This window comes from Taudactylus pleione, unplaced genomic scaffold (genome assembly GCF_031769625.1).
Source record: "Taudactylus pleione unplaced genomic scaffold, aTauple2 ptg000306l, whole genome shotgun sequence".
NCBI lineage: Eukaryota > Metazoa > Chordata > Amphibia > Anura > Myobatrachidae > Taudactylus > Taudactylus pleione.
The window spans coordinates 9,504,777-9,530,794 of NW_028284707.1; the positions used below are offsets into that span (position 1 = coordinate 9,504,777).

The window sequence follows — 26,018 nt, forward strand, 5'->3', positions numbered from 1 at the left end:
GGTGAGAAAAGTGTGTGGGTTAATACAACAATAGGGAATCCACAGAAAAAAAACAAAAAAAAAACAAATCACTCCTAAACCCAAAAACAAAAATAAAAAGGGTGGGCTGGCAAAAATACAAGGCCTAGGTACAAATTCCCACAGGTATGATATGTGTATGTTTAAATCACCAGGAAGAGGTAAAGGCAAACCTTCACAATCAACAAAAGTCAAGCCACAAAAACACGAAGAAAGGCACGACACATGATTGCATACAAACAGTTTGTGCTTTAAAAAAAAAAAAAAAAAAACATACCGGGAGACAAAACGGGAGCTCCGGGCAAACCTCCATGATCCTCCTCGGAGGATCCGTCATTCCCCAAAGAATGGGGCGGAGTTATGATGGACTCCGGGGAGGGGGTAATTGGAAGAGGGGTGGGTGGAGGAGAGGGGGAAGTGGGACGGAGGGGAAGGAGGCCCGACATTTCCGGGAGAGGGTCTGGGAAGGATGGGGAGGAGTGGGGAATAGGGGAAAGATTTGGGTTGGAGTGTTGGCTGGGGGTTGGGGATAGTGGGCGGGAACGCCGTCTGGACGGACGGTGACGGCGGAGTCTTGGCTGTCCCCCTAAAATATGTAAAAGAAATTGCATTTAGTTTATGGACAAATCCGGGCAACCAAACTAAAAATAAATAAATAAAAAAAAAAAAACAAATAGCAGTAGAATTAAAAAATCAGAAATAGAGGGGAAACATGCAGACGCAGATATGAGTACAAATAATAAATAGAACAGACAGGAAAACATGCAGACGCAGATATGAGTACAAATAATAAATAGAACAGACAGGAAAACATGCAGACGCAGATATGAGTACAAATAATAAATAGAACAGACAGGAAAACATGCAGACGCAGATATGAGTACAAATAATAAATAGAACAGACAGGAAAACATGCAGACGCAGATATGAGTACAAATAATAAATAGAACAGACAGGAAAACATGCAGACGCAGATATGAGTACAAATAATAAATAGAACAGACAGGAAAACATGCAGACGCAGATATGAGTACAAATAATAAATAGAACAGACAGGAAAACATGCACACGCAGATATGAGTACAAATAATAAATAGAACAGACAGGAAAACATGCACACGCAGATATGAGTACAAATAATAAATAGAACAGACAGGAAAACATGCACACGCAGATATGAGTACAAATAATAAATAGAACAGACAGGAAAACATGCACACGCAGATATGAGTACAAATAATAAATAGAACAGACAGGAAAACATGCACACGCAGATATGAGTACAAATAATAAATAGAACAGACAGGAAAACATGCACACGCAGATATGAGTACAAATAATAAATAGAACAGACAGGAAAACATGCACACACAGATATGAGTACAAATAATAAATAGAACAGACAGGAAAACATGCACACGCAGTTTGCCCCACAAACACAAACATTAAAACCACAATACATAACACTTACTTGCCAGGATCTGCATGCGAAAGCATGCCAGCAAGCGGGGCGTTCGCCGTTGCAGGTCGGACCACCTGCGTTCCAGCTGCCCGATGTTGCGGCGTGAGCCAAAGGACCGCAGGCGGGACCGTACCTCCGCATACGCGGAGCGCTTCTGCCGGTTGGTCATGGGTTGAGGCTGGCTGGTGATCCGGCGATCCATGACCTCCGTAAGCACCAGCAGCTCGCGCCTGGTGAATGCGGAGGCTCTCATGATGGCAATGGTGTTTTTCTTAAAAATCATTTTTGATAAAGTGTGTAAAAATTTTCTGATTGGCTAATGTATTTTGGAAATTAACAGGAGCAATTTTATTGGTTAGTGTATGAGTCATGTGTTCGACAGGGCCAGAAATCTCTGGAGAGTTAGGATAGGCTTGATGCAGTGACATGCGTAAGCAAATTTAAATAAAGAAATGAACCCAGGGAAATATGCGGGGATCCACAGCAATAGTACAATTGTTTAATTGTGGTTCACATGTTTTTTGAACAATAAAAGCGAATGTTTCATCCGTACGTATTCTGCGGGTAAACACAAACACGGACAAGAGTAAAGTTTCTTGCATTGTGTTGAAAAAAACAAACAATTAAGCTAATTGATACATTGATTGGCATGATACGATTGATGGAGGTAGGCAGAATAAAGGAGCAGGTAATCGACATCTGACAAGGCCACTTCCTGTTTATACTTGTGCGTGCGTTCCTTTCAAGCCATTTCGGGGATGTACGCTCGCTATTTTGTACGCTCGTTAGTTAGAGGAGGGGTCGTCAGAGTTTTGGGAGGATTTTTAGATGCGAACGAAAATACGAGCGAGCCATTGAATTTAAATATTTTTGTACGTACGCCTAACGTACGTGCGCCCGCTTGCGAGTGGGTCTGAATGAGGGCCATTGTACGGAGAGTATAGACTGCTCACAATTACAGCAGCTGCTTGTGTACCATGGTTAGAATTCTGACACAGCACAGTTAAACACGGGGGCCATAACTAGAGACGTGCAAGCAAAATTGAACATGACATGACGTCAGGTTAATGAGCGCTGGTGTCTACTTCAATCGTTACTTACTACAAACTGATTACAGAGGCAGCCAATTGGGGTATAGATGTGGAGGGGCCTGTGTTAAAACCAATTGGGGTATAGATGGGGAGGAGCCTGTGTTAAAGCCAATTGGGGTATAGATGGGGAGGAGCCTCTGTTAAAGCCAAATTGGGGTATAAATGGGGAGGAGCCTGTGTTAAAGCCAATTTGGGTAAAGATGGGGAGGGCCCAGTGTTAAATCACTCTTCGCTAGGGATGGCCATCGGCAGGGTCCATCGACGGTTACCATTGATGAGTTCATTGGTGATTACCACCGATGGCACAATAACCATCCATGGTGAACCATCGATCGTTTGCACCCCTTGATGGCCACCGTTGCTGGTGGGTACAGCGGGCCACGGACCAATCAAAAACAGGGGCAGGGCTTAGCGGACGCTGGGGGACAGGTCTAAGCTCCGTCCCGTCAAACAAAATAAAAAATTACCATCGGCTCCCACTCCTCCATCGATGGTGGGGAACCACTGGCTTTCTGCCATCAATGGCAAAACCATCAACCACTGGCAGTTAACCATCGATGATTGCTAACTATCGATGGCCTTCCCTACTGTACTTCTCATGCCACTGCTGTTCCCCACAGATGAGGAATACATCAAATTAATTATTAGTCGATAGGATCACAGGTAGCTCCCCATGTGGGTTCAGGGTGTAGAGGAGTTATTATATACTACTGTTGTTTATTTACATGACACTCACACACACACTCCTGGTCGGAATGAAACCCACGACCCCGTCACTGTGAGTCAGTAATGGTAAGCAATGTGTCACTGCTGCCCAGGAATAACAGGGGTGCCGCGTTCGGGAGGTACAGTCTGGATCCAAATCAAATGATTTGGGCCAGCAAGTTATTTGGCCGTGCTTTCCAGAGCCGGGTTACAAGGTGGCCCAGTAGGGGCCGGCAGGCACCATCAGCTGATGTGGGACGCGCCACACTGCAGGGCAGCGCAGTCTGCATACACAGCGCCTATTGGCTGCCAATCAGGAAGTGGGTGGGATAGCTGGAGCCGCAGTGTTTGTGTGAGGCTATAGGAGCTTCCAGCGCATGGTCCGGTCCCGCCCAGTATTTAGCGTTGTATGTAACTCTCCCTTAGGGGTGCCTAACCCTAAAACTCCCGGGGTGGTGCCTAACCTTAAGCCCCCCCGGGGGTGCCTAATCTTAACCCCCCCTTCCTGCACCCTAAACCTAACTCTCCCAGGGGGGGAGTGCCTAACCCTAACCTCCCTCCAGTGGCGCCTAACCCTAACCCCCCCCTTCTCCTAGCCTAATCCTCCCCGGGGGGTGCCTAACCCTAAGTCCCCCCATGGGTGCCTAAAGCTAACCCCCCCCCTCACGGCTAACAGTAAGGGCGCCCCGGACTTACCTCGTTCGGTCCGGAGTCCTTCTGTGTTCCGGCGTCGGGATTAAGATAGGCGTCGGCATTTTGATGCCTATCTTAAATTCCCCGTCGGGCATTAGCCATCTGGATTTTGACCGGCAGCATTAACTACATCCCATTACAAGAAGGTGAGTGCAGTGGGGGGCTCTGGTCTGTTTGGTTTTTTGCATTGATCTAGTAATGGATATCTGCAGACATCCATTGTAACTGCTATTTTTTTTGCTTTTGCTATCTATCTCTATACACACACACAGACCACAATGGGTCTTTAATGGGGACTACGGTGTGACCACTATAGTATGTACCAAACTCGAAGAGTGTAGCTTTTCAGAGTTTGGCCCCACTGTGGCACCTAGGGATGCCGCAAAAAAAGTCTGTGACACCCAAGGGTGCCATGAACCAAGAAAGTTTCTAACAGACACAGCTTGAATTCCAGGCCAATAAATACTAGCATGTAAGAAATGTGATGCTGATCTGTGTCTAGTTGCAACACTGTACTACAAGCCCTGCCTTTATGATGTACTGTACATATCAAGAATCGCACTTAAAGTAAATTAACATAGGAACTTGTGATCTGCAGTGATGGCCCCATAGCTAGTTATGTCATTAATGCAGACAATCCCAGACTCTCAAACCCCATCCTCAGCACCCCTAACAGTTCATCAACTAGCTGGTGCACATGTATATTCATTATTAAGGGGGAGATGTATCAAACATACTAAAAAGAGTGGAGAAATGGGCAGTTGGAGACACTGCCCATAGCAACCAATCAGCTTGATACATCTCCCCCTGTCACATCCTAACGGACACATTCTAAATCACAGACAGTCTGGAACACGTAAACTATTAGGTATCCTAAGGACCGAGTTTGAGAAACACTCCACTAGATCAGCCAACTGGGGAAGCCCTATACTGTGTCACTAGATTAGCCAATCAGAGAAGCACTACAATATGTCACAAGATCAGAAAATTAGGAAAGCCCTACACTGAAGCTAGCCACACACTAGACCAACTTTCATCCAACCAGCCAACTAGTTGATTGTAAAAAATATCAATAAGCGCTAGTGTGACTAATACTCCTCATGTAATAAAATACAGAATATCGCTAAATAGCAACTCACTGGTCTGCAGCTGTTCAAAGCTGTGAGGGGTGGAATCTCACAAAAAACATGCAAATTGATGAACAACGGTAAACAGCTCTGGCTCAATGGAGTGTAAAAAACACATTTAATAACACATAAATTGAATGTAAAGACAATACCATACAACGATAAGCTAAAAGAGTCAGCACCAGCGACAGTATAATATATAGCACGATTCATTGGGTGCCCATTAGAACACTTCTCATGGAAATAGAAATACCGGTCCTTTGAGCACACAGACCAGCAAACATAAATGGTCAATATGATATTAGAATAAATAAAACTGATAAATACCAGTATTGTCCTCAACTGGATGGGACATAAAAATTGTCATAGATGCAGCCTCATCTCATGAGCTGTAACTATATTAGACCAGTCACTTTTCCGCGGATTCCGGCTTTTTGCCTCAAATTGAATACGGGTCTATGTGCGTGAGGACTCTGCGTGCATGCGCAATAGAAAAAAATTGCTTAACTGCGTCCAACAATGGCAGTTGCGTCCAACCTGTGGTCTGCAAAATTATATCTTTGCCAACAGTTAATGATACATTCACATATTATCCCTACCATGGCATCATGTGTGCCCACACTTGGTCCAACAAACTGGTGTCTAGAGTGGGTGCCGGCAATGACTAGATTTGGACGGGTGTGGTATGTTAGGTCGATAGTTCTTATGTCAAAATGCATTAGGTTGACATGAGAATTTAAACCTGCTCTATTCCTAACCTTGGCCCTCATTCAGAGCCGTACGCTCTGAGCAGAGCGCACGCTCTGAATGAGGGCCGCCCTCCATAATTATGGAGCGTCCTCCTGGACGCTCGTATAGCTGTGGGTCACCACCCACAGCCTATACGAGCGTGCAGTTTGATGGCCGCGATGGTCGTGACCATCGCGACCATCTCCACTGCGAGCCGGAGCCTGCGGTTGAGGTTTTCAACCGCAAGGCCCGGAGTGATTTTGGCTCTATCAGAGCCAAAATCACTCCCACTGACATCACTAGTGATGTCAGTGGGCCGGCTTCTGACGGTAGGCGTTCCCTTGGGAACGCCCCCGTCAGGGAGGCACGCCCACCAAATCAACATCGACAGCACGCCCCCTTTGATCAGACACAACGAGCGAAGGAAAGTCCTTCGCTCGTCGCGTCTGGCGCATGCGCACGACGGAGCTCCCTCCGTCGTGCGCATGCTCAGTGCAGACCATAGACCCAATTGCGAGCGGACAGCCGCTCGGAAGTGGGTCTGAATCAGGCCCCTTAATCCTTAACCCTAACCCCAACCTCTGCCTCCCCTGCGGCCTAACCCCCCGTCTCCCCTTCAGCTGAACCCTAACCTCCCCTAGCTGCCTAACCCTAACTCTCCCAGCATCAGTATTCTAAGAATGTTGACCTGGAGCCTGTCAATATGTTAAATCATGTCGACATTCTAGTGTCGACATTATGAATGACGACCATGTGATTGGATACTGCTTTGGACTTTGATAGGTATAAATATACTATATGAGTAACTACAAATGATCTAGTATACACTGGAGAATTACCACCTATATATTCTCTTCTATCTTATTGCACAAGTCAGAGCCTTTGAGGTGAGGGCGACCACTGGTTCTGTTTTGTGGTCTATATAACAGACAGAAATGAAGCATTGCTAATAAAGCAAAGTATAAGCGCAGTACAGGCATACAGTAAGTCATGTACTAGAGCAGGCAGGTAAAAGACTCATTAAGTAAGGTCACACAGTCAGAGCAGGATGTCATTTGGCTGCCAGTAATATAGAAAGTGGGAGTGTGGGAAGTATATGCACAAACATGCACACAGTTAATGCAGAGACTAATGTACGGTTATCTATATAAATAAGCAACTAGAGGCACGCAACGTACAGAATAAACGAGAAAGAATTAGATTTCCATGATGGTGGAGGATCTGCGAGGACTTAATGCAGGAAGATAACCTGACAATGTATCCTTTGCAATCGCATTCAGGAAACCGTGAATGGAGCCATTTAAGTAGATGTTATTATGTCTCCTCATAATGTCTCACAATAATAATATAAATGCACCAACTGTAAGGTTCATAAAGATACTGAACGTGTCCATTCATTCCTAATAGACCCATGATGTACCCTGGTCAGTGGCGGAACTAGAGAGTGGTGGGCCCAGGTGCAAGAATATGCTTTGGGCCCCTTATGCAGTGCCCCCAGTAGTGGTCCCCCTATGCAGTGCCTTCAATAGTGCCCCCAGTAGTAGTGCTCCCTATACAGTGCCCCCAGTAGCAGTCCCTCCTATGCAGTGCCCACAGTAGTAGTCCCGCCCTATGCAGTGCCCCCAGTAGCAGTCCCTCCTATACAGTGCCCCCAGTAGTAGTAGTCCCTATGCAGTGCCCCCAGTAGTAGTAGTCCCTATGCAGTGCCCCCAGTAGCAGTCCCTCCTATACAGTGCCCCCAGTAGTAGTAGTCCCTATGCAGTGCCCCCAGTAGTAGTAGTCCCTATGCAGTGCCCCCAGTAGTAGTGCTCCCTATACAGTGCCCCCAGTAGCAGTCCCTCCTATGCAGTGCCCCCAGTAGTAGTAGTCCCTATGCAGTGCCCCCAGTAGTAGTAGTCCCTATGCAGTGCCCCCAGTAGTAGTAGTCCCTATGCAGTGCCCCAGTAGTAGTAGTCCCTATGCAGTGCCCCCAGTAGTAGTAGTCCCTATGCAGTGCCCCCAGTAGTAGTAGTCCCTATGCAGTGCCCCCAGTAGTAGTCCCCCCTATGCATTGCCCCCAGTAGTATTCCCCCCTATACAGTGCTCCCAGTTGCGTCCACCCCCTCTATACAGTGCCCACAGTAGCGGGCCCCCCCATACAGTGCCCCCAGTAGCCACCCCCTATACAGTGCCCCTAGTAGTAGCCACCCCCCCTTATACATTGCTCCTAGTAGCGGCCACCCCCCCCTAAACAGTGCCACCCCTATGCAGTTTCAGTGCCCATGCCCCTTACACAAAACCCCACAATTTACCTAAATCCCCGCTCCCGCTGCAACCGTCGCTGTCCTCTCCTGCGGCCCGCTCTGCACTATGACGTTTCTCCCATCATCTGCTGCAGGGGGAGCCGGAAGGCGGAGCTCATGAGTGAGCTCCAGCCGGCTCCCTCCATGGACTCAGCAGCCAATGAGAGTCTGTCTGACGGCGGTGTATTTGTTACTGTGTAGTGCGGACCACTCTCAGGACCTCATTCAGAGGCGCTCGCAAAATGCGAGCGCTCGCTCTGAATGAGGGCAGCCGGATCTATTTTACGGCCCGGCCTCCTGGCCGCTCGCTAGGCTGTGGGTGACCACCAACAGCTTTAGCGAGCGGCCAGGTTGATGGTCGCGATGGTCAAGACCATCGTGACCATCGGGGCTTGCGACGAGACTCTTGTGGTAGGGTCTCGTCTGCCGCAAGCCCCAGTGAGCTGTTGGCTCTACTAGAGCCGGAAGCTCACCACTGACATCACAAGTGATGTCAGTGGGGCCGCCCCCAAACGGCAAGCCACCCTCCTGCCCCACCTACAAAACGGTGCGAGCTGTCGATCACCATCGACAGCCGCACCTTTTGTAGTAAGCCCCGGAGCGAGAGAATTTCTCTCTCGCTCCGGGGCTTCCGCCTCTACATCGACGCGCTTGCGAGCGCTTCGGCACTTGCGAGCGGGTCTGAATGAGACCCTCACTGTGGTCCGCACTACACTTAAATACTGTGGGGCCTGGGGGACACTGGCGGCAGGTGCAGTGGCGCTGTTGGATGCAGGCGGCTGTGGGCCCCTGCACCAGGGCCGGCTCTATTGGTGTTCGACCAGTGTGGTCGATCAGGGGCGCCACCCATAGAGGGTGCACCCCTCCCCAACTTCCTGATTTCAGTGGGACAGCAATGTCCCGCTGTTCCACCTGTGGGCTGAAGTGGCCCGCGGGTGGTGAAATCGGGAGGTTGGGGACCCCCACCACTGCAGCTGTGCGGCGGTGCATCCATTCACAGACGGGAGAGGGCTGGGGGAAGCCCAGCCAGTGACGGAGGGCTGGGCTTTACCCCCAGCCTGACGTTACTTGGAGGCGTGCCATGCGGGCACGCCTCCAAATAATGTCATGTAGGGGGTGTGGCCTATGGTAATGAGGCTACGCGAAAGAAAGGTGCAGCAGATCGGGCAGGCACAGGGTGTTCAGACCCCTGTAGCCGGCCCTGCCCTGCACAACCCACTGGCTGCACCGCCGCTAGTTCTGCCAGTGACCGTGGTACTTCAACACACCCAATAACTGTGCTGATGCATCTGGGGCACGATGCGGGTTAAACTCAAATCAAGCACATGTACTTTGTGCATAAAATTTAAATGTGTATATTCACCCGTACGCAGAGCTCTACGCATCTTGCAGTGTGCCTGCCCGCTATGTGCACCTGTGATGGGCATCTAGTCATCACCAGTGTGGATTTGAACCCCCCTATACTAACTGCAAACGACGTGCCTCTGAACAGGCGTACTGATGTTTATGTACAAATCAGCACAGCCCGTCGTACCGACGACATTCCCTCACTGAGCTCTATCAGAGCCAAAAGCACTCCCACTGACATCACTTGTGATGTCAGTGGGGCCGGCCCCAGACGGTAGGCGTTCCCATGGGAACGCCTCCATCTGGGCAGCCACGCCCCAGACACGCCCACCAAAGGGGGCGTGCTGTCACTCACCATCGACAGCACGTCCCCTTTGGTGCGAGACCCATAATGATGGCTTGGCCGTCGTTATTCGGGTCTCGCGCATGCGCATTTGGCCAACATCGACCCGCTCGCAAGCGGGTCTGAATCAGGCCCTCAGTTCCGGAGCATGTGCAGTGCAAAAACACACAAGATACGCTCCGCAAACAGGTGTCCGTTCAGTTCTGCACTAGACTGTTTTTTAGGCATTTTTTTTTTCATTTTACCACAGCGGCAGCAACAAATATTAACAAGGTCAGTAATAAGCAGACTCCATTCTGATTCTACAATTCCTATTCCTGTACAGTGCTACTTTCACTGCAATTATTCGTTAATAGGTTTAGTCATTATGGGGGAGATGTACTAAGCCTTGAAAAGAGATAAAGGCCCTCATTCAGAGCCGGACGCTCTGAGCAGAGCGCTCGCTCTGAATGAGGGCCGTCCTCCATAAAAATGGAGCGTCCTCCTGGACGCTCGTATAGCTGTGGGTCACCACCCACAGCACATACGAGTGTGCAGGATGATGGTCGCGATGGTCTTGACCATCGCGACCATCACCAGTGCGACCAGAAGCCTGTGGTCGGGGTTTTCGACCACAAGCCCTGGAGTGATTTTGGCTCTATCAGAGCCAAAATCACTCCCACTGACATCACTAGTGATGTCAGTGGGCCGGCTTCTGACGGTAGGTGTTCCCTTGGGAACGCCCCCGTCAGGGAGGCATGCCCCCGGCACGCCCACCAAAGGGGGCGTGCTGTCAATCAACATCGACAGCACGCCCCCTTTGATCAGACACAACGAGCGAAGGAAAGTCCTTCGCTCGTCGCGTCTGGCGCATGCGCACGACGGAGCTCCCTCCGTTGTGCGCATGCGCAGTGCACAACCATCGACCCACTTGCGAGCGGACAGCTGCTTGCGAGTGGGTCTGAATGAGGCCCAAAGAACCAACCGATCAGCTCCTAACTGTAATTTAATTTAACAGGCTGTGTATGAAAAATGATTGGTTGGTGTTTTAGCTCACTCCACTTTATCTCTCTCCAAAGCTTAGTACATAGGACCTCATTCAGAGTCTCTCGCTAGATGCGATCACTCGCCCCCAGCGTATGCAAATTTGTCAAAGTGACGCCACGGGAAGCGATCGCTCGCCACGGCATAAGCACGCCCACCATGTCTTAGTGAGCAGCCAGCGTACGCCCAATCGCACAGGCAGAGCCGCCCACAAGCACACGTCATCTCCAGGAAGTGTATTAAAACATTGGTACATCGAGGACAATCGGAAGCGATCGCAGCGCTTGCGGTTGCCTTACCCTACCGCAAGCACTGCGAGGACTTCAGTTTAAAACACAAGCAAGTGACGTGTACTATGACGCTGCGTGTTAATTATGCACGCCTCTAAAACGGCATTGAAACACTCAGGCACGCCTGCGTTCGCACCTCCACTCCCCCGTTATTAGTGTCCTACCCCTGTTACCACCCACAAACGGCTTCTCCTGTCACTCATTACCCTGGGCTGTCTTTGCTGGGCGAGCGAGTGGCCTGCGATCACACAGAGTAGTTTGCGCACGCGCAGAATGAAGCATGCGCATGCATGTACGCAAACCACCGGGCTGCTTGCGAGCGCACAGCGCTAGCGAGAGACTCTGAATGAGGACCATAGACCCCTACAGTATATGAGATAGAATAAACTTACACAGTTCAACACAGATATAAAACAGAACTCTTCCCAGCAACATTACAGGAATAAATCAGGTGCAATATTAGTATAATAATGGCTGAATTTACACTGAACTAGTATCTATATAAATGGATGAATTAGCTGATGACAACTGTGGGAATAGGGCTGTGAAGAGCGAATGCTGGAACCTTGCAAATATATTTTCATCTGCTAGAGTTATTGTGCATGCACATGGAACGATATATGGTTACGATATGAACGATAACGATATCGTTCAACAATATTTTGTTCCGTGTGTATGCAATGAACAAGCAACGATGCGTGCTCCCGCTGGACGATAACGATATCGTCCATCGGGCATGCATGCAGGCCAATCTGGACAATATCGTGCTTATTCCATAGGGATTTGCGATCGTTGGCCATTCATCGTTGGTGACATCTTTGGTGTGTAGATGAACAATACCGTTCATCCAGCACACCAGGAATTTCAAAGGAGATCGTTCAGCGATATCGTTCGCTGAACAGATCGTCCCATGTGTACCCAGCATAACTTGTTTCCTCATATAAACCAAAAAAAGGGTTTTAAACATCTTTTACTAATCCCTTTTTTTTTTTTTTTTTTTAACAGGTATTGCGTTACATTCATACATGTTTATTCACAAGCGCTCTTTATTTGTTTCATATAAACCAGCTAGTGGGTAAATGACATTGATGAGAACAGTTACTCAGTCAGTACCAGTTTTCGGTTAATGGTCTTTGGAATAAATGTTAGTATTTGAGACTTACCACCGGTGGCATATTCATTACCATCATAGTCAGACAAGACAGTCCAGTGTCATCTTGAACACTGGCATCACATTTGAGGTTTAGCAGCAGACGTGCCGCTTCACTGCGATCTGAGAAAGATAACCAGCGCTATAAATATGGGCCATTTATCATGATAGAACGCAATCTGGTTTATTATTCTCTCTTGCTTATTATTAGTATCGTCCAATGCAATATAATCAGTTTATATGTTCCAATAGCTGACATGTCATACCACACCCCTTATACGATTCAAGAAGAGTACTGCCTTACAAAGGGGTCTATGTACTAAGGGCCTGATTCAGACCCGGACGGTATCTGCAGTCCGTTCGCAATTGCCGATGGTTGCTAATTTGCGCATGCGTATGCATCGCAGTGCACATGCGCGAACTACACCGTGCGATCACAGATCCCTCGCTCGCCCGGCAAAACCAGCCCAGCAGAGTGAGCGACAGGAGAGGCCGTTTGTGGGTGGTGACAGGGGCAGTCCTGGAGATGCGAACGCAGGCGTGCCTGAGTGTTTCAACGCCGTTTTAGAGACATGCATAATTAACAGGCAGCGTCATAGTACACTTCACCAGCCATTTTTTCCTCAGTTTCCATTGCAATGCTTGTGGTAAAAAAAAGCTACCACAAGCACTGCGTTCCCATCCGATAGTGGTCGATGTACCAATGTTTTCATAAACTTCCAGGAGATGACGTGGGGCAGTGGGCGTCTCTGCATATGCTAAGGGGAGTCTGCATACACAAAGTGAACGCTCGTACAGGTACAATGGGCGTGCTTATGCCTTGGCAAGCGATCGCTCCCCGCCGCGTCAGCTTCAAAAATTTGCACACGCATCATGCGAGCGTACGCTCATAGCGACCGGGTCTGAATCAGGCCCTAAGCCTTGGAGAGAGAAAAAGTGGACGGAGATAAAGTACCAACCAATCAGCTTCTAACTGTAACTTTATAGGCTGTGTTTGAAAAATGACAGTTAGGCGCTGATTGGCTGGCACTCCATCACTGTAAACTTTCTCTCTCTCGAAGGCTTAGTACATAGGGGCCAAAGAATGTTTAATTGACGTGTAACAGAACATTACTGGGCATGTACTGTGAGTGAGGTCAGGACACGTGTCAGGGACTGGCGGGCTGTCATACTGTGCTAAATCAGTCGCCAATGTTCTCTGCCTAACGGCACAAGTAGGTCGCCGTTTCTTACCTAGTTCTGCGGCCAGCTGTAGGGGCGTGCGCTGCTTGTGATCCCGAGCATTGGTGTCCGCCTCCTCTTTGAACAGAACTTTCAGCGAACTGACTGCGTCGTATTTAGCGGCATAATGCAGCGGGGTCTGTTTCCCATTTGTTGTTGCGTTAATATTAGCTGTTCACAAGGGAGCAAGATAATGAGAAGCCAAAACCCATGTCACTTTTACATATACACATGAAATAATAAATATTCCTACAATAATAATAGCGCTGACGTACAGATGTGTCCTCTTACATCTATCCCAAATACGACACGCAGCGCGACATGCCTGGCGTGAGTGAGCCACTAGGGCCCGGCCCGTGCAACTCTGCTAGCGATGGGCATCTTTTTAGGAGACTGTGCTGATTCATTTGATATACTCATTTGATATTGTATATCTATGTGTAACTGAGTCTGTAATAAACAGAACTTGGCTTGGAAAATAGCCTCGGCCGCTGCGTCGTAGCACTTTGTATGCTGAGACTCAGAGCCGTATTCAATTTGAGCGGACCCGCGATACTTTTCCGCCTCCCAGACTTTTAGCCTACATTGCGTGTTTTGTAGGCGGAAAAGTATTGCGCGCGTGCCCCGTGTATCCCCGTATTCAATATGAAAGTACACGGCAAAACTTAAACAAGCGGAATGTACTGTCAGATTTGGGGAAATCAGCCTGACACCCCCCAAAAGATGCTCTGACATGGGGGTTAGCTATGGTACCCCCCGATTTGGCTTGCTGAAGGTATTTGGTGTTTTGAAACAGGCTCAACAGCTGCTAAATAGTGTTTTTGTATAAGTGGTGAATAATAGTATTCTGAAGGTTTTTTTGCAGAAATAACTTATGCCAGCAAATTTGGGGTACTTGAAAATGGGGGCCAGCATATTTTAAAGTTGCTAAAGTTACGTTTAAAAAAACGTGAAAAATTCACCTGCCGCAAGCCCCTGCAACGAATACTATTCTGGTTCACTTATACATAAACGCTATTTAGTAGCTATTGAGCCCATTTAAAAACACCAAATACCTTCAGCAAGCCAAATCGGGGGGTACCATAGCTAACCCCCATGTCAGAGCATCTTTTAGGGGGTGTCAGGCTGATTTCCCCAAATCTGACAGTACTTTCCGCTTGTTTAAGTTTCGCCGAGTCCTGTTTTCGCCTACTTTGAAACTGAATACGGGGATAGGCGGGCACGCACGCGATACTTTTCCGCCCTCAAAACACGCAATGTAGGCGAAAAGGCTGGGAGGCGGAAAAGTATCGCGGGTCCGCTCAAATTAAATACGGCTCTTAGACGTATTTTCATCACATAAAGAAAAAAAAAAGACGGCCGGTGCTGGCAGCGTCTCACAGGACCTGGCACGTCCAGATGGTCTGTTTGGCACGACTGTAGCAAAGATGTACGAAGATACATCTTTAGGCTGTCGTTTATCCATTAATGTTTAAGTGATTAATGTAAGGCTGTATGACATATATATATAGATATATACCACATATACAGAAACCACTTGTATTTCGCCTGAAACTGGTGCATTATAAGGAATGACATATCTCCTACAGTAGGTTCTTACATATTTTAGAAGCCACCTTTTCAGACCTGTATGACGGTCCTCGGTTTGTGGCCTCCTGCTTATATATTTTCACGCGATCCCTTGGTGACTTATAATACCACTTTATTTTTATAGTAGGGGGTGCAGTATCCTATATATTAACATCACTTGTATAGAACATAGATATATGCTCACCTCCATGCCTTAATAACAGGGCGACCATTTCAGGGTAATCTATGGCAGCAGACACATGCAATGGGGTGACACCATAATGATCCGGCTTGTTTATATCAACCTGCCTTTCGATCAGGAACTGGGCAACTTCGATGTGCCAACTTTTGGCTACCTAGGTGTGACAAAACATGGCTGTTAAGGCTGAAATGAAGCCAGATACAGATATTCCTAGAGAAAGTGTATTAGGCACACGTTCTGACAGAGAACGGATACAAGACACCAGGGTGCCTCACCTCGTGCATCACCGTCTGTCCATGTCTGTCCACCTCATTCACATCCGAGCCCTTAGCGATGAGTTTATCAATTTTATCGAAATTAATCTGCGGTGTAACACAGGTTATTAGAGGGTTTTTTTCAGTGACATACAGTATTCATGCACAGGCTAAACTGTATTTACATGTAGTAATATGTATAAAGTACTAGCTGAAGTACCTGGCGTTGCCCGGGTTTAAATCTACAAGTTATTAAGTTAGGCATCCTTCATCAATTGCCGCCCCTCTGTGACGTTTTCATCCAAATCCAGCCAGTGGAAGGCTCAGAATAGGCTCCCCGGGTCAAAGTTCTGCCTAGCGTTCCCGGATGAAAGTTCTGCCCAGCGTACACCAACAGGAGGTCCGACCGGAACCTCAACCCCCCAGTATGTTTTCTTGGATCCAATATCACAACTCTGTGAAGTTTTCATCCAAATGCATCCAGTGGAAGACCCAGATTGGGCACCCCAGGTCAAAGTTCTGCCCAGCGTCCCTGGGTCAAAGTTCTGCCCAGCGTACACCAACAGGAGGTCCGACCGGGACCTCAACGCCCTGTCTTCTGCAATTTATGTTGCTACTCTGATGTTTTTGTCCAAATCCATCTAGTGGAAGGCTCAGAAGAGGCTCCCTGGGTCAAAGTTCTGCCCAGCGTACATCAAAGGGAGGTCAGACCGGGACCTCAACCCCTTAGTATGTCTTCTTGGATCCAATGTCACCACTCTGTGAAGTTTTTTTCAGTTCTGCCCATCGTGCACCTCCATGCGACCGGGACCCTAACCCCCCTAATACCTGGCCAGGATCCAACTGGATCACTTCGTGTTGGTTTCATCCCAATCAGTGCAGGGATGTCCAAATGCATAACTGGACAGGCTGACCTTTGAAAGGAGGGGGATCCTTGGGCTTTACAGCATATAAGTACAGTCGTTTTTATTTTGTTTAGGCCCTTAACCACCACTGTTGCGCACCAAAGAGCAGGGACAAATGATAAAACCCGTAGGGGGCGATTCAAATAGTGGTGATGTTCCGCTGAACCACCCATTAATTTTAGCTGTGGATATTTCCACCTTTTACAGTAGCTCAACATCACTATTTTCCTGCTGCCGCCATTTTCCCAGTGATTATTTGCTGCTCCGCAACGCCGCTCCGGCACTGCGGAGCAGCACACCGGAGTCTGCGGAAAGGTAAGTATTATTATTAACTATGGGTGCAGGTTGTGGACCCAGAGGACAGTGTGCCCCGCACACCTTGCACCCATTATAAAGATGACTATGCCCACACCCCATTAGTAGTAAAATACACCCCTGGTTATCCCCCCCCACTCCTCTAAACTGATGATCAGTCCCCCCTGCTGAAGCTGTTCTCTGTATTTGCAGAGATCAACCAAATAGTGCTCGGGGGGGATCTATGGGGTGATTCAGCATTGAACGGAATTGCAAAGCTGCAAGCAGGCAGATTTGCAATTCCATCCTTTCTAATATGCACATGCAGCAGGAGGTGTATGACACCCCCTGCTGCATTTGTGATCCCAGCACTGCGATCGAGGTCTCAGGCTGGGATCACCATCACAACCATCGGTGGTCGATGGTCGCGATGGTGCACAGCACCGGGCCACAGGCCAGCTTAGTAAGCCTCAGCTTACTCAGGCTAGCCAGCTTGCGAGGCCAGGACACTGCATCCGTCGACGTAGTCCCTGGCCTTGCACACTCGCAGAATGAGTCCTGCACACGCACAGATTCCCGATAATAGGGGATCTGCATTCAACAATACACGCTGAATTAGCCCCTAAGTTCCCCTTCTCGCACTGTGGTCCCTGGCACATTTCCATTCCAGAAGTGATGTCTGCGGTCACACCCCACCGCGTCACTTCCGAGGGAATCCGGGGAATCGGAAGAGATCCGTTCTGCCGGGGGAAGCAGTGGGGCGGCTTGGTCGCACTGCCGGCTGTGGTTGCATCACATGAAACGTAGCCAGTTAAGGGATTAATATTTGAGGGTTCCCCCCCCCCTCTCCAGGAAAACTGGTGTTTTGGGGGGATATCCCGCAAATATTGATAAATGCCCCGTTATAGAGCAAAAGACGTGCATCCAGTGTATTTATCGTTTTTTGACAAAATATTTTTTTTTTTTACAAGGAAAGGAGAAAATAGTGGTAACGTATTCACGTTCTTTATAGAATGTACAAATGGTATCTGCATATGTTATCATGGTTACCTGCTCCTCTTCATTCTTGGATAACTGTATAAAATATTTCAGAACAGTCACTTGAGAGCCGCGACCTCTGACTTCTTCAGGAAGGTGAATGGAATCGTCGTTCCCATCATCAAATCTTCCCTCTAGCCCAGAGTAGGTCTCAGTGTCAGTGCGACCTGCAGGAAACAGAAGATGAATATACAGTACCCCAGTAGCCTTTCTTTGTTATTAGCTTTTATGTACATAGCAGAACCATAGTCATATACTGTATGCTGTACAATAATGGTTTACATGGGAGAGCATATATAACAAATTGTAATACAATACAAATTCAAAATAGAAAATAGAGCAGCGAAATTGGGACACACAGCTGGGTACAAATAATGAAAATAACAGGAATGCCCGTAAGCGCTGGTATCTGTTCTCTACAACTCTTACATGAATGAAGAAAGATTCGCAGATGGATTATATGACATCAATATAAAGGTAGATGCGTTCTTCCCAGCACAGCAACTCACCTTATAAAGGTATCTGTCACTGGGAGATATCTTTGGTCTTCCCTCCGGTTGAATGAACACATCCCCAGACCATGGTGATGTTATATAATCCATCTGCGAATCTTTATTCATTCATGTAAGAGTTGTAGAGAACAGAAACCAGCGCCTGGTGGCCTACCCGTTATTTTTATTTGGATAGTTTATGGTGTGGTGAACCTGGGCTGGACGGAAGTGGGCGCGCAGGCTATTACTGCCAATCCCTGGGTACAAATAACGGCTGGATGCTTAGGGAGTTTGCAGATATGCGGTAGAAAGTGCGAGACGCGCTACATGTTTTATGCACCCTGGAGGAGGATCTCGGCTCCCGCAAGCCCGAGTTGACTTCCTGCTCTAATACAGCAGGAAGTCCACTACTGACATCACGAGTGATGTCAGTAGGGCCGCCCACAAACGGCAGGCGTTCCTAAGGGAACGCCTGCGTTTGTGCAACCATCCCCCCTCCCCGCCTACAAAACGGGGCGAGCTGTCAATCAACATTGACAGCCGCCCCGTCTTGTAGTGAGCCCCGGAGCGACGAGCTGACATTGGTCGCTGGGGCTCGCACATGCGTGCGCCGGAGCCAAACATTGACCCGCTTGCGAGCGTTATACGCTCGCGAGCGGGTCTGAATCAGGCCCTATATATGATGATCCTATATAGTATATACGTTGCTTACGCAGCAGTTGTGAGATAATATGTGAATGTTGAAGCCGCTGGGATTTGTACTAAGACACCCACTGGTGGCGTCTTACAGTAAATCTGCCGTTTGCTCACAAAAACGCACCATTGGTCTCACATCGTTCGTACCATCGATCTGAGTGACCCTGCGTCCATTTGAAGTAAGTCGCAGGAGCCTGTATAACTGCATACCAATTTGCAGCCTAATGACCCTCCCATGAAACGGTTGTGGCACACCTGCACTTGGCTCGCCCACCCCCCCATTACCTCCCACTAACGGTCACTGACTGCCAATCACTCTGCGTCCTAGTTCTCACTCCCACTGCCGTCAGAGCTCAATCGCGGCGCATGCGCAGTGAGACTCGTATAAAGAATAATCACTCAAATCCGCAGAGATTGCATTGCTTCCACTTCTGCGTCAGGCCCTCTACCCCCAGGTGTGCAGGTCTGGGAAGGGAAACTCCAGTTAGCAGGAAGTTCCAGTAGACAAGCTATGAAACAATAATAAAGTTAAATAAAATCTTAATAAACAGCTGGGTATTAAAGGTCTTCATACCCCATCGGTGTAACGTTATTACCGATAGTAAGAACTGAGCATAGGGCCTGATTCAGAGCCGCTCGTAAGCAGCCGCTCGTTCGTTCCGAGCGATGTTTGCACAACTGCGCATGCGTACGGATCGTAATACGCATGCGCGAACCAGTCAATGCGGCCGAAAATCGTTTGTTCGCTAAATAGCGAGTGCCTGCTATTTTGAGTGACAGGAGGAGGCGTATGTGGGTGGTAACAGGGGAAGGTGCTTGAAAACGGGGAGTGGAGATCCGAATGCAGGCGTGCTTAAAGGTCAAAACGGGCGTTTTATGGGTGTGCATAACTAATACAGCAGCGTCATTGACCACGTCACTGGGTTATTTTATAGTCAGAACTGCTCGCAAGATTGCGGTAGGAAAAACCAACCACAAGAATAGCGAGCAGTTCATACGCTGGTCGAAGTACTCGATTAATCTAATAAATAGCAGACAAGACGGAGGATACGAGCGGCCAGGGGGGCGTAGTTTCCCAAAAAACGACCGCAAGTTTTGTTCGCTCGTTCAGACATAGAGGCGTGAACAGGCCGCAAAGAGTGAACGGTTCATTTGAATAGCCACCCCTTTTTTCTGAACGAGCGAGCGCAAATAGCGTCCGGCTCTGAATCAGGCCCTTAGTACAGAAGAAAAACTTCTGCAACAAATTCCTTTGTGATCTCTGATGTTTTTTTTAATGCACTTTCTGATGAATGTTTGGATAAAATAAAACATTTTGCTATTGCACCTTGTACAACTTGTTATCATGGTATGTTTATAGGCAGTGCCACCAATTGGAAACTTCTCACCTTAATTGTTATCAATGAAAATATTGTATTGATAACAATTAAGGTGAGAAGTTTCCAATTGGCGGAGCTCCCTATATACATACTTTTCTATCTCTGGGGGTCATTCAGACCCGGTCGCAAGCACCAATGTGCTCGCAAGCGGGTCGATGGGTAGCCCTGCACACGCGCAGCGGCCGCACTGTGCCTGCGCAAGCCCCAGAGCGAGAGAGAAACTCTCTCGCTCCGGAGCTTGCTACAAAAGGGGCGGCTGTCGATGTTGATCGACAGCTCGCCCCTTTTTTATAGGCGGGCCAGGGGGGTGGTTTCCAAAACGGAGGCGTTCCTTAACAAACGCTTACCATTTTGTGGGCGGCCGCACTGACATCAGCAGTGATGTCAGTGGGGAGCTTCCTGCTCCATCAGAGCAGAAAGCTCCCTGGGGCTTGCGAGTGCCCAGACGCAACCTTAGGGTCTGGTCGCAAGCCCCGATGGTCGCGATGGTGATCACCATCGCGACCATCACCCTGGTTGCTAGCTAAGCTGTGGGTGGTAACCCACAGCTTAGCTTGCGACCAGGAGGCCGCACCAAAAAACAAGAAGCGCCCGCCCTCATTCAGAGAGAGCAATCGCTTCTTGCGACCGCCTCCGAATGATGTCCTCAGTCTGTAAAGGTGTGGCAATCACAAGCTGCAGCATTGATTTTAGAGTTGTATATTTGTATTTCTACATACTTGATCAGGCGCCAGGTTGTACATTTTATTCTTTGTTCTATTGTTATCATGTTATTGTTAAAAAAAAAAAAAAAACATTTTGCTATTATCTTTTAGATGGCATATGGGGATTATATTTGATGATCCTATATAGTATATACGTTGCTTACAATGGTTACTAATACCCCTTTTACACCGGAGCTAAAACCCGGGTTATTGCAGGGTTAACCCGGGCAGCTCCTTGGTGTAAAAGGGGTGAGGGTTGGATCGCCGGGTCGAGTGACCCAGCGATCCAACCCAGGTAAACAGCAGGGTTTAACACGGGCGTAGCCCGTGAAACCCTGCTGTGTGTACGGCGCACTCCGGGTCTTGATGACCTGCAGTGCGCCGCAAGCCGGCCGATTGGTCCGGCTTCAGTGGCGCTTGGAGATGACGTCATCTCCAAGCGTCCACTTTCATGCCAGAAAAGCCGGGTCTATGCAGACCCGACTGCGGTGTGAGCGGCGCCGACTCGGGAATATCCTGAGTTGGCGCTGGCTAAATTCCGGGTCTGATCCGGATAGGAACCCTGTTCCAACTCCGGGTCAGACCCGGAATTTTGGTGGAAAAGGGGTATAATACTCAGTTTTTGCTGCGTGCTACTTGATGAATGATTCAGTCAATGTTAGGCCAGGGCAACACAGGAGATTTTCAGTTGGGCGATTAAATCTGATACTATTAGTTGCTTAGTGATCTATGATCTACAGTTAAATGTGATTTGATGTGATGTAATAACATGAGATTTGTCACTCCCCACAAGTAAAACAAACTGCATTAACATCGATCTAGATCAGCAATTAAACCTGCTATCCCAGTATCCTCTACAGATGAGTCTAATCATGTATTGGTAGGCAATAAGCTGCCATCCAGATGTTGTAAAACTACACATCCCAGACTGCCCTGCCACAGTCTTGCTATTTAGCCATGCTAAGAATGTAGCGAAGCATGCTGGGATTTGTAGTTCAACAACAGCTGGAGGGCCGCTTATTATTGGCATGAAGTTTCTGTAAGTCGATTAAACAGCAACACTTGGAAACAGGAGGGGACAGTCACACTACACAGTGATTCCAAATCGCTTGTGTGGCACAGCTCATTACAGAGGATTTTCGCGGGACGGCAAGTAGAGGGCGGGTCTAAATGACGCATTTTCAAGTAATTTAGCCCCGACCCCTCCATGTGGAGTTGTGAGCCCCGGCAATTATCTGCTCATCCTGCCGTCTTCACCAGGAAGTAGGCAGGATGTGGAGATCCAGACATTCTTCAGGGGGCGCAGGGGGCTACCCCAAAATTCGGTTTGTTCCTGCAGCTTCCGAGAGAGTAGGTAAGTAATGGTGTAGTCCCCCTGGAAGAGTAGGTGGATCTCCTGCCTCCCGCCTACTTCCTAGAGAAGTGCGTAGGATGGGGAGATAATTGGCAGGAATTATGCGTAAGGAGGTTGGGCCCCAATGTATGTACCTAGTGACAAATTGTCTATTAAGTGCATAAAAATGTTCTGTTTTCAGCTTTGCAAATAGCTGTCAATGTTATTATGTAGTTATACCCAAACAGACCAGTACCTGATTTAGCCAGGTTATCTTTTGATCGCTTCAGAACAGGAATGTATTTGGCATATTGACTTTGGATCCAAGAAACCTTTTCATTGGAAGCCATGATATCACCCTGCAAATAAAATAATGCAAAACATAAGCATGTCATACAAAGTGACCAGTCTGGAGAATAAAAGCGGATATCTCTACTTGAGTCTTTGTTGAAGGCATGAATTATAAAACACCTTGCTTATGTTTGAAAAAGCATTTCATGGAGATAGTGGAAGCATTGGCTATGCGAGTCGCGCTGAAGAGGACGGGTACTGCTCCGCCTGAGATGTGTCATAAAATTGACTTATGTCAAACTGTAAATGATCCCCAAAGCAGTTTCATGGATTGTCACTGTGAGAACACAGGGGTAATTAGCGTTGGTAGAGTGTCAGAGGTACAGTGTTAGGTGCTTGAATCGGGGTCCACACATAGCATTTGAGGTTATAAATAAAAGAAAAGTGCTTTACTGTCAGCATAAATCTGGAACCAAAATAACAAACGCCTAGCCCCATTTGGGCACTGACTCCCTCGCCCCTGAATAACCTTGGGCAGCTAGTCTGCAAATAAAGTCCAAAGTCTCTCTCTGCTTCCTGCAGAGTCTATCACAGGCTCTGGCCTGGCTTTCACACAAAGTTTCTCTTGTGGTCCTTCCTGCCTCCTGCAGGTATGGGTACTGAATTCCTTAGACTGCAGTTTAGTTGCTTTTACATCACACAGTCTGAGAGGTTTGTGGTCCTTCCTGCCTCCTACAGGTCTGGACTCAAGCCCCCTGGCCCCCAATGGCTTGGCTTAGCTTCACTGGGCTCTCTGGCTGCCACAGTCCCACTTAGACTGTCTCCAATGGCAGCCTGACTGGTCTGCATTCTCATGAGCCCACACCTGGACTCTCTCCACAAGGCAGCCCCTAGGTGTGGCAAAACTTAGTTTAACTACCCTGTGTGGGCGGATCCCTTCAGCCCCACACAGAATCCATGGCTCACTATCGCCATCTCTGGTGATCCTGTCACAGCACATATATAAACCACATAATAGGCAGGTGTTTTCTACAGACTCTTCTGATTCTATCTTAGTACCGTTTGCTCATACTACAATCGGGTTTGCGATGTTGTACCAGCGAGGCCTCCTACTCCACCCCCACCCCTTCTCCCTCTTATCTTCTCTTATCTTTTGTGGCTTTTTTCTTCTCTTTTGCAGCTAATGATATATAATTGATTACAATATTTTGTTATATCATATACGATTTTCTATGATTAATATATCCTTCGGATGTCTGTATTGTCTCACAATGTTTTCCCTTTTTTCATCTGAAGGCTTATGTTATGTATGTTTTATATATATTTTAATAAAAAAATAAACTATATATATATATAAACAAAAAAAATATTATGCACCCTATTTTCTATCATCTTAAATGTCTCCCATCTACCTCTCTACCTTCCATTAGGTTCATGCACATGACCACACATTCCCTGTAATTCATCCCACATTATAAAGCACAAATGTAGCCACCGGTGGGCGGCAGAGCGGCGGACATTTTCTTGTAGCACACATTTGCTTATTCTTCTTCCCAGTGCTTCTTCTCTGGTGGACGGAGAGTAATGAGATCATCACCATGTTGTGCTCACCCAGCCCAGCCTCTGGAAGATTGCTAGACTCTTTAGGGAGTCAGGGAGGCCCCCATTATTTCAGGGAGTCTGCTACTTGAGAGAAGATGGAAGCCCTGTTTGGTGCCTAACTATGTATGCAAGGCAGAAGTGCAACTGTACATGCACTGCTCCCCCTTGCACAAGGGTTGGCTAAGAAAGGTGGAAGAGCACCAGCAGACCTGCAAATGCTGCAAATTTCATTGTCCACCAGTCCTGAGGCCACCTCTAAATGATGCCCAAAGGATTTGGAAATTTTAAAGCTTATTTATCATACACTGGCTCGCTAGTATTGAATTATACTACATTTTTCAAGAATAACACTAACAAACAGAACAGTAAAAGACAAATATACTTATGGTACACACAGAATATGGGGAGACAGAAAAAGGAAACAACAGAAAGGGGAAAGGATTATATGGGGTTTATGTAATAAGTTCTGAGATGATGGAACCAGAGTGATTTTGTCGAGGACACCTCTAAATTTAAAGCGGCAATCAGTTATAAAGCAAAACCAGCCTTATAACTGATTACCGCTTTAAATGTAAATTTACATTTATTGGTGAACTCAACAAAATCATTCTGGTTCCTTAATTTCAGAACCTATTACGCAAACACATATGTTCTGTATCTCTAACAAAATACAAGTAGTCCACAGAGTCTTTTAAACTCTAACCAATAGAGCCACTTGAAGACAAATTCCAAATATACTGTAGGTCCATCAAGTAAAAAAGCTCCATTTGATGGTCTAATCCAGCTCTTCTACAACTGTGTCACAATTCCTTAGCGTGTTACGAGTTGGTCCCTGGAGTGCAGCAGCGTAACAGGGCACCAGTGCGCCCTGTGCTGTCACGCCCTCTAAACCTGTGCCATGCGCCATGTGCGTAAGCAGGCTCGTGCGCCCCTAGTTACGGCGCTGCTGTTGTGTGGGATGGCAAAAAATAAAATGACAGTTCCCACAAGACGAACTCCAGCCAATCAGCAGAGCAAGGGGAGAAGAGTGTGCTTTACTGCTTTCCTCCTGCTCCAGGACATGCTCTGGCCAATCAGCAGAGCAAAATGGAAGAGAGTTTGCTTTCCCACTCTTTTCCTTACTCGAGAATATCCTCTGGCCAATCAACAGAGCAAAAGGGAGGATTGTGCTTTCCTGCTCTTCCCCCTACTCCAGAATATGCTCTGGCCAATCAGCAGAGCAAAAGGGATTTGAGTGTGCTTTCCCGCTCTTCCCCCTACTCCAGAATATGCTCTGGCCAATCAGCAGAGCAAAAGGGATTAGAGTGTGCTTTCCTGCTCTTCCCCCTACTACAGGATATGCTCTGGCCAATCAGTAGAGCAAGGAGAGGAAAAAAAACCCTCTCTTTTCTACTTGGTATGACCCCTCCCTTTCATGCACCTGAAAAGTACTATCAGATTGATTGAGCAGCTGCCATTTTTTTTGTTTACATATGGAAACATGTTTTCATTAATCGAGAAGCCTGAGGAAGATGGAGTACGTATGTAATTGAAGGCAGGGACAGGAAGGGTTGATTGGTGGTAAATTTAATTACACTTTTTGATTCTGAAGCAAATTTAAGAGGGAGGAGGGGAGAGCATGGGTGAACAATATGTTCCATGTTTTGCCCACAAAATCAACTTGGTGATTCAGAAGATTTTTTTAAATTAAAGGGGCATTAAGGAGACGCTGTCTGTGCCCATAAACATTTTCTGGACATTTTTGGCATTCAGTAACCGCATGTCAAAGATTGCAGCAGC

General features: G+C 47.6%; 1 protein-coding gene across 4 annotated transcripts in view; it reads right to left on the reverse strand.

Annotated features, from left to right (window-relative positions):
• LOC148511484 (uncharacterized) overlaps window positions 1-26,018 on the reverse strand; it is a 288,840-nt gene that overhangs the window by 188,324 nt on the left and 74,498 nt on the right. For all 4 annotated transcript variants that reach the window (XM_088442213.1, XM_088442214.1, XM_088442215.1 and 1 more), the window contains exons 2-7: window positions 22,603-22,705; window positions 17,756-17,910; window positions 15,528-15,614; window positions 15,256-15,406; window positions 13,494-13,652; window positions 12,274-12,383 (exon numbers count right to left, since the gene is read on the reverse strand). In XM_088442213.1, coding sequence (XP_088298339.1) covers window positions 12,274-12,383; window positions 13,494-13,652; window positions 15,256-15,406; window positions 15,528-15,614; window positions 17,756-17,910; window positions 22,603-22,696 — 756 coding nt within the window. In that variant the 5' untranslated portion in view covers window positions 22,697-22,705. The remainder of the gene's footprint in view (window positions 1-12,273; window positions 12,384-13,493; window positions 13,653-15,255; window positions 15,407-15,527; window positions 15,615-17,755; window positions 17,911-22,602; window positions 22,706-26,018) is intronic.